At 43.7% G+C, this 12,044-nt stretch overlaps 1 protein-coding gene across 1 annotated transcript; it reads right to left on the minus strand.

The window, feature by feature from the left end:
• Positions 1-6,164: 6,164 nt before the first annotated feature.
• Positions 6,165-10,460, minus strand: LOC123411433 (lichenase-2). Its single transcript, XM_045104375.1, has 2 exons — positions 10,332-10,460; positions 6,165-7,351 (listed from the first exon to the last, which is right to left on the minus strand). Exons 1-2 carry the CDS (start codon positions 10,402-10,404, stop codon positions 6,420-6,422), a joined length of 1,005 nt encoding a protein of 334 aa, XP_044960310.1. The 5' UTR covers positions 10,405-10,460; the 3' UTR covers positions 6,165-6,419.
• Between the last annotated feature and the right edge of the window lie 1,584 nt (positions 10,461-12,044).

Below are 12,044 nucleotides of genomic sequence, written 5' to 3' on the forward strand. Positions count from 1 at the left end.
CGGAGGTTAGAAACGCATAGAAGGCGACATAGGTGAGGGCGGCGACCGACGGTAAGGACGGCCAGCGGTGAGGAGGTGAGGCGAGGCGGTCGGCGCGTGCGAGGCGCCCCCCCCCCTTTCCCGTACGAGAGGTTAAAGATAAAAGGGGTGGAGACGACGGGATCTGACGGCTCGGGGGGAGGGCCAAATCTGACGGCCGAAGCTCGACCGGCCCAACAGTTGGGCCGGTGCGCCGGCGCAGAGTGTTTCCCTTTTCTTTAACCAAAGAACGATCTTTCAACAACATAAAATAAGATAAATCTGGGCATCCGAAACTAAAACTGCTTGGTAATACAATCCAACACTAGCATGCATTTTTTCGATGATCTATACTATCACGATACATGGATATATGACCATACTAACTGGAATCGGCCTGTAGGAGACGATAATTCATGTACGAACAAAAAAAACATTTTTTTTGCATGGTAACAAAAAAAGCATATATAATGTAATGTATTATTTTTTTTGCATGGCATAACTATTTCTATTTCAAGTATGTTTATAGCTGTTGATGGAGAAAAATACGTAAATCATATTGTAATTTTTTATTCACTAATAACATAAAAATAATAAATTAAGACTTAAAGGTATATCCAAAATCAGATCACACGGATTCTGGAGAGAGCACGTTCATTGTGGTGTCTTCTAGCCGGATTGCTTTTGCACCATTGGATTTTGGTTCCGGGCCACTGGTGCGCATATTGCAATGAAAGAATTACATCAATGTGGGCATGTATTTCAAATAAGAATATTTTAAAACCGACATTAAATTTGAAATTGGAAACCCCGGTAAAATTTCATTTATAGGATAAAACAAATTTGGAAGTATGATATATTGTATTATTTAATTTGATGATGATAGAGTATAAGAATAAGGTTGTTTTTTTATCTTGAAAAAACACTCAACTTCTAATCATTGTTGACCAGTGGGTATGTATAGTGTATTTTTCTCTGAAAATTTACCTAGATGTCTTATATATTGTATTACAACATGGATGAAAATTATATGTAGTAGAAATGCTATATAAACGATAACACTCGAGCGATTCATGCATGACAATGAAAATCCAGCCGCACATGCATGCAAATTAAAGGGCAACAACCGCTTGATTACATGGTTGTGCGGAAATAGGTTATTAACTAATGATTTCTGCACAACCGCATTGTTAATGTATAGATGATGCCCTCGCAAATGCAAAGGCGACAAATTTAGTTCGTCAGAAATATGTGCATGAGACAAGAAATCAACACTATTAATACGTGAAAGATCTAGCTATCGCATTTGCAAGGGCCACCTTACTAGTTAGTTTAACAAGACAAGGATGCTGACAACACTGGAAGTACGATGTTAGAAAACTAGACAATTAAAATTGACGCGACTTGTTTGTTATACTAAGATGCTATCGTCACATATCTACAGTCCATAACATGGAGAGTTATAAGTACGCTTAGTTCCTTAGACCTTGAGAGTATCGAGTCACACTACTAGGAAAAACAATACGTACTACTAACGTTGGGTTTTAGCCTACCAGTAGCACGGGTCCCGCGCTACTGCTAGGGTGCTACAGCTAACTTTTAGCAGTAGCGCGTGTTTTACCCCCACGCTACTGCTAGCGGGGATAGCAATAGTGTGGGTTCTAGACGCGCTACTGCTAAATAGCTGTATCACATACTCTATTCCCGCGCTACTATTATTAATTTCAAAAATAAAAAAAAATCTCGATGCCATGCATGTTGTCAATGGTTGCAATGCTTCGACCCAGCGACGCAGGGGTCACCAGCGGCGTGGACTGGCAGCAATAGACCATATCCGACGGCGGTTGCTGATAGGGCCCGGATCCAGGGTAGAGCAAGGCGGCAGTGTGGGGCTACTCTTCGCGACCAAGGTAAAGAGCTCCTGGTCATCCATGGCGACGAGCTGCACGAGCATGGACATGGGAAGGTGAGTCAAATCGGAGGGAGAGATAGATGAGGAGAAACAAGGTAGAGAGGAAGGAGATGGAGGGAGCATTGGGGCTGGTCATCGGTGGTGAGGGGCTCCAGTGTGGTGGCATGGAGACGCGGGGGGAGACCGGCGAACTCCTGGATGTCGGCAACGCGAGGCGACTGCCTCTTTCGGCACCATGGAGGAGGAGGCGCGAATGGGCAGGAGCCCCGTGAGAGAGCCTATGGAGAGAGGGCGGAGAATGACATGAGAGTGGAGGGGTTTAGGGCAGGAGATGGGGATTTTATACCCCGTGCAATGAAGACCACTTAGTAGTAGATTGGGTTTATACCCCGCGCTACTACTATTAACTTAGCAGTAGCGCGAGTTTTATACCCCATGCTACTAGTATGGCTTGTCCCGGGGGCACACTGAAGGCCTCTTAGTAGTAGCGTGGACCGGTTTATATGTACCTGCACTACTACTATCAACTTAGTAATAGCACGGGCTTTATACCCCATGCTACTAGTATGCCTTATATAGTTATACCCCATGCTATTACTATTAACTTAACAATAGCGCGGGTTCTATACCCCATGCTATTACTAATTAGCAGCAGCGCTGTCCATATTTTTACGCTACTGCTAAGCATCTATCTATAAGGTATTTTCTATAAACGCCAGTTCATGTTGGACGATACACTTGAGGGTTGCTCCAACGTTGTATCTAGCCAGGTGATCATAACGGCAGCTTACATGTCTAAAAAAAGGTGACAAGGGACAATATAGCTCAAGAATGGGATTTGATCCTTTTAACGGCCCTGTTTGGATCCTAGGGTTAGAGTTAGATTGGGTTAGAGCTGAGCTATCTAACCCTCAAAAATCCAAACAGGTAGGGTTAGATTGGGTTAGATGCATCTAACCCACCCAAAAACTCTAACCCTCCCAAGAGGTGCTTTTTTGGGTTAGAGTTAGGTGAGGACAAGAAAAAAGAAAAAAAAAATCACTTCTACTGCATCCAGCCCGCACCAGATCCCACCAACCCCCCGTCCCTCCCGTCGCCCTCCCTCCCGCAGCCCCAGCCGCCGGCCGCTGCGCCCTGCCGCGGCCAGCCCCGCCCCGCCGCCGGGCCGCCGCGCACCGCCGCCGGGCCGCCGCGCACCGCCGCCGGGCCGCCGCGCACCGCCGCCGGGCCGCCCCGCTCCGCCCCGCCGCGCCCTGCCTCGGGCCGCCCCGCCCCGCCCCGCCCCGCCGCTGGGCCGCCCCGCAGCGCCCCGCCGCGCACCGCCGCCGGGCCGCCCCGCCCCGCCGCGCCGGGCCGCCGGGCCGCCCCGCAGCGCCCCGCCGGCCACACAATGATCGGCCACACCAAATCCGGCAGTGAATATGGACAAAAGTTACCAAATGATTGAGAAAGGCCAATCTAACCCTCTCATCCAAACACCTCTTGGGTTAGAGTTAGTTTAGGGTTAGAATCTAACTCTAACCTCTAACCCGGTTAGAGTATCCAAACAGGGCCAACAATCGAAAGATATATATTCTTAGACTCTGTGTAAAAGTATCCGTTATGGCCAGCCCGCTGCTTTAATGCGGTGCAGCGGCCAGAGTTGGGTTGTTGGAACGTTGCGTCCGCATTAAAACGTCGTTTGCCTGTCCGAGAGGTTTGCATTGGTCAGCGCCCCCTTCCATTCCATCCAGTGACAATGCGTCACATCAACGCATGCCACAGTGTGTGCTTTGGGATGGCATGAATGGGTCACAGCAAGCGGCGCGTGCGTTGGGTAGAAAGCATGCGGGAAGAGACATCTGGACCAGCACAATTGTGACTGCTGACTTCTTCTAATATTATATTAAACCTTTCCGTCGTGCCTATACCCTAAACCTCTCCACGCATTGCTATAGGCGACGAAAATGAAGGCACAAACCCTTTACATCCAAGGATACTTGTGCAAAGATTTTGTAGCACATTAACAGTTCCATTCAGTTGACGATCGATACTGGAGCTACAGATGAGAACTCGGATTAGGTCGAAAAGGAGTGGCAGAGATTTTTTTTTTTTTTTTAGAAAAGTAGGATGACCCCCGGCCTCTGCATCTGGAAGATGCATGCAGCCATTTTATTAATTATTCACAAAGATCTTACAAAACAATACATCAATATATCTGAAGCCAGCAAACTGTGGAGCGTATGAAAGCACACAAATCGCGGGAGCCCATGACGATGTCACATCTATTTAGCACATGCGTTTAGGTTTTTTCAGCTCACATATACGAACATATACTCATCCTTATGATCATCTTCGAAAGACTGAACCGACACATTATGAGATCGATAAAGTCGTCACATATCCTTTCTTAGTCGACGAAAAAGTCTCCTTCCAATGAACGCACGTCGCCGAAAGACCTGAATAAATTCAGAAAAATACAAACGTCTATGTCAAATCTAGGATTTAAATTCTGATAGACAGGGGATACTGTAGTCCTCCTAACCATCCAACCACGGATTGATTTACAATACATGTGTTTAGTTAACTATTACTGTAACACATGTTAATTAATGGACCATCATTAACTTCACCATAATTACTCTACTTTTTGTTTGATTCTGTTAAATAATATCATAAAGATAGCTGCATCGTTCGATGTAGAGACCGGAGTTATTCTTTCCAACGCCAACCGTGTTCCCTACATACGCCTGTGTCCACACGACGCGCGCAATTATTCCTCTCTCGCTCTATCAATTGTAACGGATACCCCCTCTTGAGGTCGATTCGCCTATATATTTCAGAGATCTATGAAATTAGATGTTGTTCCTTCAGTCACTTCTACATTTCACAAAATCGATCTGGGCCACGCGTTACAGACACGTGCCTGGCTGATGTTTCATCGCGTGGACACCGAGCGTGTCTATTTATGAGCTCAAGTACCATGTCCACTAGATCGGTAACGCGCCTTGGCGTTAATGTCGGTAATGCTAAAGTTAGTAGTAACACAAATTGAGTATTATATACTTAGTCTAATTGATGTATCCAACGCCGGTCCCAACCTTGTGGTCATGTCGATAATGCTAAAGTTAGTAGTAACACAAATTTAACATACTTATTCAAACACGACATATCAGAATAATAGAAAAAACATCTAATAGAAGGAACACATTATGAAATGCAACATCACCATGAGATTATCAGAGGGCAGCATCGAGTTTAGCACGTTCACGAGATACCAAAAGCTTGAATGTTAATCTCCAAATCCCAGAACCATGCATCATCGACAACATAATATAATTAAAATAGGAAACCTTACATATAAACCATTTCATTATTTATAAGAGATAGACAAAACATATAGTCCCATATTAGAACATTCAAAGGAGATTATTTAATGTACACATGTAAGAACTAAGATTTTCCAAATCCCATGTCTCGGTCATTAAATAAATTCTTTATCAGAACTGGAGTACCACAATGGGCAAATAGTCCCTGGCAATGTAAGGTACTACATGCCTTTGTTTTGCTTCATATGAACTGAATTTCCCTATTAAATACTCACAGTTCATATTAATGTCCAACCTTGAAAGTGAAAGGTTTTAGTTCTCATTGGAACCACTCCATTAGTAATTCAATACATTAGTTCTCTCTTCACTGTCATACTAACAAAGTACTAAAACCCTTATACGTCTGCAAGGCTAACTTGCAAGAACCAGGACTGCAAGCCGCATGGCGGGCTGGCTGAAGACCCCATCTTGTTCCGGTGGCAACCTCCAAGTCAAGAAAATGGGAGGAGCTGAAGTATGAGAGAAGTGAACCTCGAGCAGCAACTTGAGTAGCTAGGTGTGCCCCTCCCTAAAATTTCACGTGTTGATTGGGTCTTGGATAAGATTTTAGAACATAGATGCGATCCGACGGGGAGGCCACAAGAAAACTAATATCTATCTATGCTTACAAAAATCTGTTATAAGCTTCAATGCACTTAGAGAATAGCATCTTTCTTAAAATTATAAAGCAAGTTACAAACATACAACATCGAATGAAAATCCAATTCCCTGGTTCAGTAGTCCAAACAAACATGTGGACTACTAATCTAACAGTTCCTGGAATCACAGTAATTTGTTGTCAAGACATAAAAGTAACTATGAGTTTCCAAAACCTCACTATGTGTTAGTAAAAATATGGTTGTCACATAAGAGTATTTTCAGCATAAGGAACTAAAAAAGATTTACGGTTGCTTCGTTATGACCACGTCAATACAAGTTATACAACACATACATAAGTATTCCAATCTCAATGGGGAATTCACAGTAATGGGGTCTGGTTATTAACTCATACGTTCTCATCCCTCATGTGGAAAGAGGAGGTAATTAAGAGGCTCTCCAAACGAGTAGCTCGTCAAGTTCGCGTAACATGACTTTTTACTCGTTAACAAGAACAAGTAGGGACTTAACGAGCACGAGCTCCGTCAGAAGTTGATGGGGTAGACGTGCTGCATGTTGGGGTAGAAGAGTCCCCAGTTCTGCTCCACGCCGCTGTCCTTCTGGTTCTCGTTGAACATGGCGAAGATGTAGGTCTCGATGGCGCCCGGGTGGCGTGGGGTGCCGCGCCCGACGTGGTTGATGAGGTGCTGGTTGTAGAACCTAGCGTTGGCCGGAGTCGCCGCCGTGCCGCCGCCCGACGGCCACCCGCTCTCCGACACCACCAGCTTCACGCTGGAGCCGCCGTGCTTGCCCATGGCCGTGTAGAAGGCGTCCACGGTGGTGTCGAACAGGTTCTGGTACCCGTAGGCGCCGTCCCTGACCACGGTGCCGGACGCGTTGAAGAGAGCGTAGCCCATGTCCATGGCGCTCGGGTTGTAAGCCCAGGCCAGGTACGGGTAAATGTTGGCCATGAGCGGCGCGTTGGTGCGGGCAAGGAACTGCACCACGGGGCCCATGAACGCGGCCGCCTCCCCGGTGAAGGACCCGGCGGAGGGCGGGCTGAACACGCCGAGGATGGCCTGCGACACCGACGTGGTCACCTTGATGTGGCCCAGCCCAGCGGCGACGAGCGCGCCATGCACGTTCTTCATTGCCGGGACGAGGTTCCGGGTGGCGCCGCCGGCGACCTCGTTTCCGACGCAGACGTACCGGAAGGAAACCTTGGGGTACGCCTGGATGTTGCTCTTGACCCACGAGGCGGCCGCTGCCGGGCTGGCGGCGAGGTTGGAGAGGACGTCGTTAGGAGCCCCGACGACGACGTTGATGCCCGTGCCGCCGACGGCCTGCAGCGCCGCCTGGTTGGGAGCGTACAGCCGCATCGATTTGATCCCGTTGGACTTGAACATGCTCACGACGGTGCTCGCCGCCGGCAGGTTGTTGGCGCTCATGCCGTAGCACACCCCGATCGACTCCACGCCTGCATGCGCGTAAGGTTCATCCATGCATGTAGCTTTGGTTAGTGAACCTTGTACTATCCACATGCAATTTTTTAAAAAAAATTCACCAGGTAGTAGCAGTACTGTTCCTTCCATTGCCATAGGAAATTCCTCCCGTGATGACATGTGACGGAATAAAAAAGAAATGGAAAGAAACATTAAGGCCATTTTTAAAGTGGACTCTCAAATCTCCTTCAAGCGTCTAATGCAGTCCGGCATTCGTTCGTGGTTTGGTCCGGACGTTCGTTATTCCGCAAATCAAAACTAAACGAAAAGAAGCTTTGCGGTAGTTTGGACATTTACACCAAAGCTGCCACATAGCCAGTTTGGACATTTACACCAAAGCTGCCACATAGCCACCCCATACCCCCCCCCCCCCCCCCACACACACACGAACTGAGGTTTGGCTGGCTCTAGGTATCCGTGGAGGCCTTTCTTACAAAAAATTATTGAGGAAATCGTTAACTGGTAACTTTTCGGTTGGCTGGTTAGTAGGAGATTAATGAGCTAATCGGCATGTTAATTGTCCATTTAATTCATTAATTAGGCAAATTATCAGTTAATCGGCTACTCAATGGCCCTACGAGTAGGCATTAATCGGCAAGTTAACTGGTTAACTGGATAAATTCTTGAACAGAAAAAAAAACTCAAACTTTTCGGTTCCAAAAATATCTAAAAACAATTGTGTAAATTAACAAGAATGTTATGTGTATGTGTGCAAAATTTCAGGATAAAAAAAATTGAAATGCGATCTGTATAAAAAAACAACTTCATGGTCTGGAAGGATGAATAGTATCATGTGTTAAAAAGCCTTATATTTATGTTTTTCGCACATACTCCTCATTTCTATGTATTTTGTCTTAAAAATTTATACACGTGTGTTTTATGCCTTCATGTATATCTGTGTTGAAAATATGAAAAATCGAATATTCTGAATTTTCTAAAAAAACTCAGAATTCTTTGAGGGTCAGCGAGATGCCCTAAGCCAAAATATAATGACGGCGATTCATGAACACACAACAAGCGAGCGGCAGGCTTGAGCTGTTGGCGAGGGATCTCACCGAAATTAAAGGACGTTTAACTAAAATCCTATAGGCATGCGTGGATGCGTGCATGGATGGAGCTTCAGGTTTGCATAACATTTTTTTATCTCTTTCACCCTCTAGACTCTAGTGGTTGATGCCCGACTAAAATAGTGTTTTTTACAGTCACAAGTTGGTGTTAGATGGTATTTTTCACGTGTTCAAAGGCCGAGGAACATTAGTAAAAAAATGTCTAGTATTAAGTTATATAGAAAGTAGCTACAGTATGATGAGCAAGTATATATGAAAAACGAAGTGAATAATAGTACTTTCTTTGTCCCAAATTAATTGTCTTAGATTTTTTCTAAATATATACGGTGTTGTATATCATTAACTATTTGATGAAACTTTTTAAAAAGCAAGACCATTAGTACTCGCTTGTAAGGGATATGGATCATCACGATGAATCTTCTCTGTTTATGAATAGATAAGATTCATAAGTACAGTCCACAATCTTCAGAAAGGATATGTTGGTGCTCTTTGAAGTTATGATAACTACACAAGACTGCAAATGAGTCAGTTACTAGCTGGTGCAATCATTTTCTTTAAACTTAAAAGAATGGAACAGTGGCAGTACCGGGGTAGTAGCTAGCTAGGGCTCGTGCCAACAGTGCTACGGCGACACTCCTGCCTAGTGTGTGTTTGTGCGCCAAGCCATGCATGCACAACTTAATTTGCATGCAGGGATGAAGAAAAACTTTCTACGTAATTAACATGACACTGGGCTTAGCTATGTTTTCCTTTATAGATCGTTAGTTCAACCTTCTGACTTAATAAGAAGATGGCTAACTGACATGCATGCTCATCAAACATTTCCAGATTTCATTTGCAAACTTTTATATTATGCTTTTGCTTGAACGATCAACTAGTTGTCCTAGGTCGGCAGCGGCGGTGCTTGTGTTTGCCTTTTGAGGGCGTTGTTGTCAAGGCTAGATGTCCTAACTCTTGTCATGGCGTTGTAATATTGTCATCCTGTGATTTGTTGTTCAGCAACGTAGCCGCATGCGGTTATGTTGGCCAGTTATTTAGGGATTTATTGTATCGATCTGGTGTTTAACTTGGTGTTGTTGTTTTATATGTAAAACGGGACGAAAGCCTGTTTCAAAAGAAAGATTAACTAGATTAACTTTCTATAGTTAAACAGTTGAAAGTATCTACAAGTATCGTTTTCATTGATTACTCCCTCGTGGAAAACCTACTTCTTGCGCCGTTATCTTTTTATACCTCTTCCAACGTTTTATCTAGAAAATGTCATTTTCATTATTTTTAAGATTTATATTTCCCTGCGGAATACCTACTTCTTGCGCCGTTATCTTTTTCACACTGAGGTCGATTACACGTGCACTATCATCTAGGTGTGGCCGGTACAAGATGTACCCCTGATTAATGTATGCCTAGGATTAACGTACCTATCTAGCTATAATGCTTCTCTTAATAAAATCTAAGATTAGTGTACGTATTACTCCCTCCGTTTCTAAAATTAAGATTTTTTAGAGATTTTATTATGAACTATATATAAAATAAAATAAATGAATTTATACTCTAAAATGTGTCTATATATGTCGATCCGTATATACTTTTTAGTGGAATCTATAGAAGGTCTTATATTTCGAAACAAAGAATTTATTATCTTCTACTTTTTTCATTACTAAATATAAGTATTTTTAAACTAAAAGAGTACATACGGATGTATATAGACACACTTTAAATTATAATTCATCATTTTGCTTCGTATGTAGTCTCCTAATGAAATCTCTAAAAAACCTTATATTTAGAAAAGGAGGGGTACCTCCAAAAAAGCTATATGCATGACTTGCATGGAAAAAAAACTCTGTAAGCAATCATTTGGGGCGAGAGAGAAAGGGAGAAGGGGAATCACTTGGTGGGATAGACGCGAAGGCTCCGAGAAGCAATGCGAGAGTGAACATGGAGGCAACGCCTTGGCTCGCCATTGGGTCTCGAAACTCTCTCTTTCTCTCTACCTGCGTTGGAGGGGGCAAGTAAGACTCTCGTCTTTCTTCTATGGTGAGGCCATGCCCCTTATATAGGCTCCTAGGAGACAGAGTTTAATTTGGTCCAATCCACTTGCAAGCCCAACGTCTCCAGGGACATTTATTTCGTATTTAGCCTGTTGTGATAGGCTACCTAGGCCGTTTGCATGCATGCGTCACCCCCTTCTCGTAGTGTCTGGTGGGCAGAGGTTATCCAGGTTGTTATTGCAAGTAGGAGAGGTGGTGGGCTAATTCATTCATAGTAGCACCAAACAACCTTTTGAGAAAAATAGTTTGAAGTTTGGACTCCACGAATGTACCATGAGAAACAAGTTTTTAGGCAAATGGTGGTTTGCGTGACACCGGATGTCCGGATGTGTTCACGTCTTACTCAACGACATTTGGTGACGGTTTTTCATAGAAAGACCGTCTTCTACGGTATCCGACATGACTCACGTAGTTTACTTATGAATATCCGTGGTCAATTTAAAATATTTGGTGTACACTAGATGCCTTTCGTCACTCTACCTTTTACTGCCTCATGCTAGGATCTATGTTTACTCTTATTTCTACATATAATTCTTTTTGTGACCATTTTGCAAGAAATCAACAATTTAGTTTATCATAAAACTCAATAAAAGTATGCCCAAAATGTTTATAATTGATACGAACATAGCAGGAATTGTACTAAAATTATCAATGCGTTTGAGACGTATCAACCCCCACTCTCGGTGGAGGCACTTACAAAGGCCGACAAGCAAGCTTTGATAGATCGATTTGAAAAATCATATGCCGCATGAAAGGTGAGGATTCTCAAGAGGAGACGACGGCTTGTTGATGACCCACGAGTATAGGGGATCAATCACAGTCTTTTTGACAATTAAGAGTGTCGAACCCGGCAAGGAGCGGAAGGAATTGCGTTTTAGTAAGGTTTCATGGCAAGTGTTGTAAGATAGTTTGATACCAAGATAATTTATAATAAGTTAACAAGTAACAAAGAAAGCAATGTACAGCCAGGGCCGGCTCTATATTTTTCGAGGTCCTAGGGCGAAGTTAAAAAATAGGCCCTTAGGAAAATAAATAAATATATACGTATTTATAGATATATAAACGTAAAATATTAAAATTTAAATCTAAGCATACATTCTTATTTAGAGACGTTTATAAATAATTCATAAGCGCTTAAGTTATGTCATATCACGACAAAAGAAATAAAAGAGTAGCGAAATATAATAAATAATATTCTTTGCTAGTTTGATTATCTCAAATAAGAACCAAGTTCTTATGAGTTCATCAACAACAATGTAGTCAGATCAATCAGGGTCTAAGATCAACTGATCCAAAAGGACTAGGACACTAGGCAAATATATACGCAGACATGCAGTTTGTTATTTGTTAATCACCAGGCCTGATCACGTGCTGCAGTGTTGGACGATCTCCAGTTCTCCACCAGGCCTGATCTTCACTACACAAAGTATATACAAACTGCAGATACATATATACCAGTTCTCCTCTTTCTCCGTCAGGGTCAGACGTGCCCGCCGGAGTGCCGGAGGTGCAACCGCGCATGCGCAGGCGCATCGATGCCGGCAGGCGGCCGA

This window comes from Hordeum vulgare, chromosome 7H (assembly GCF_904849725.1).
Source record: "Hordeum vulgare subsp. vulgare chromosome 7H, MorexV3_pseudomolecules_assembly, whole genome shotgun sequence".
Lineage (NCBI taxonomy): Eukaryota > Viridiplantae > Streptophyta > Magnoliopsida > Poales > Poaceae > Hordeum > Hordeum vulgare.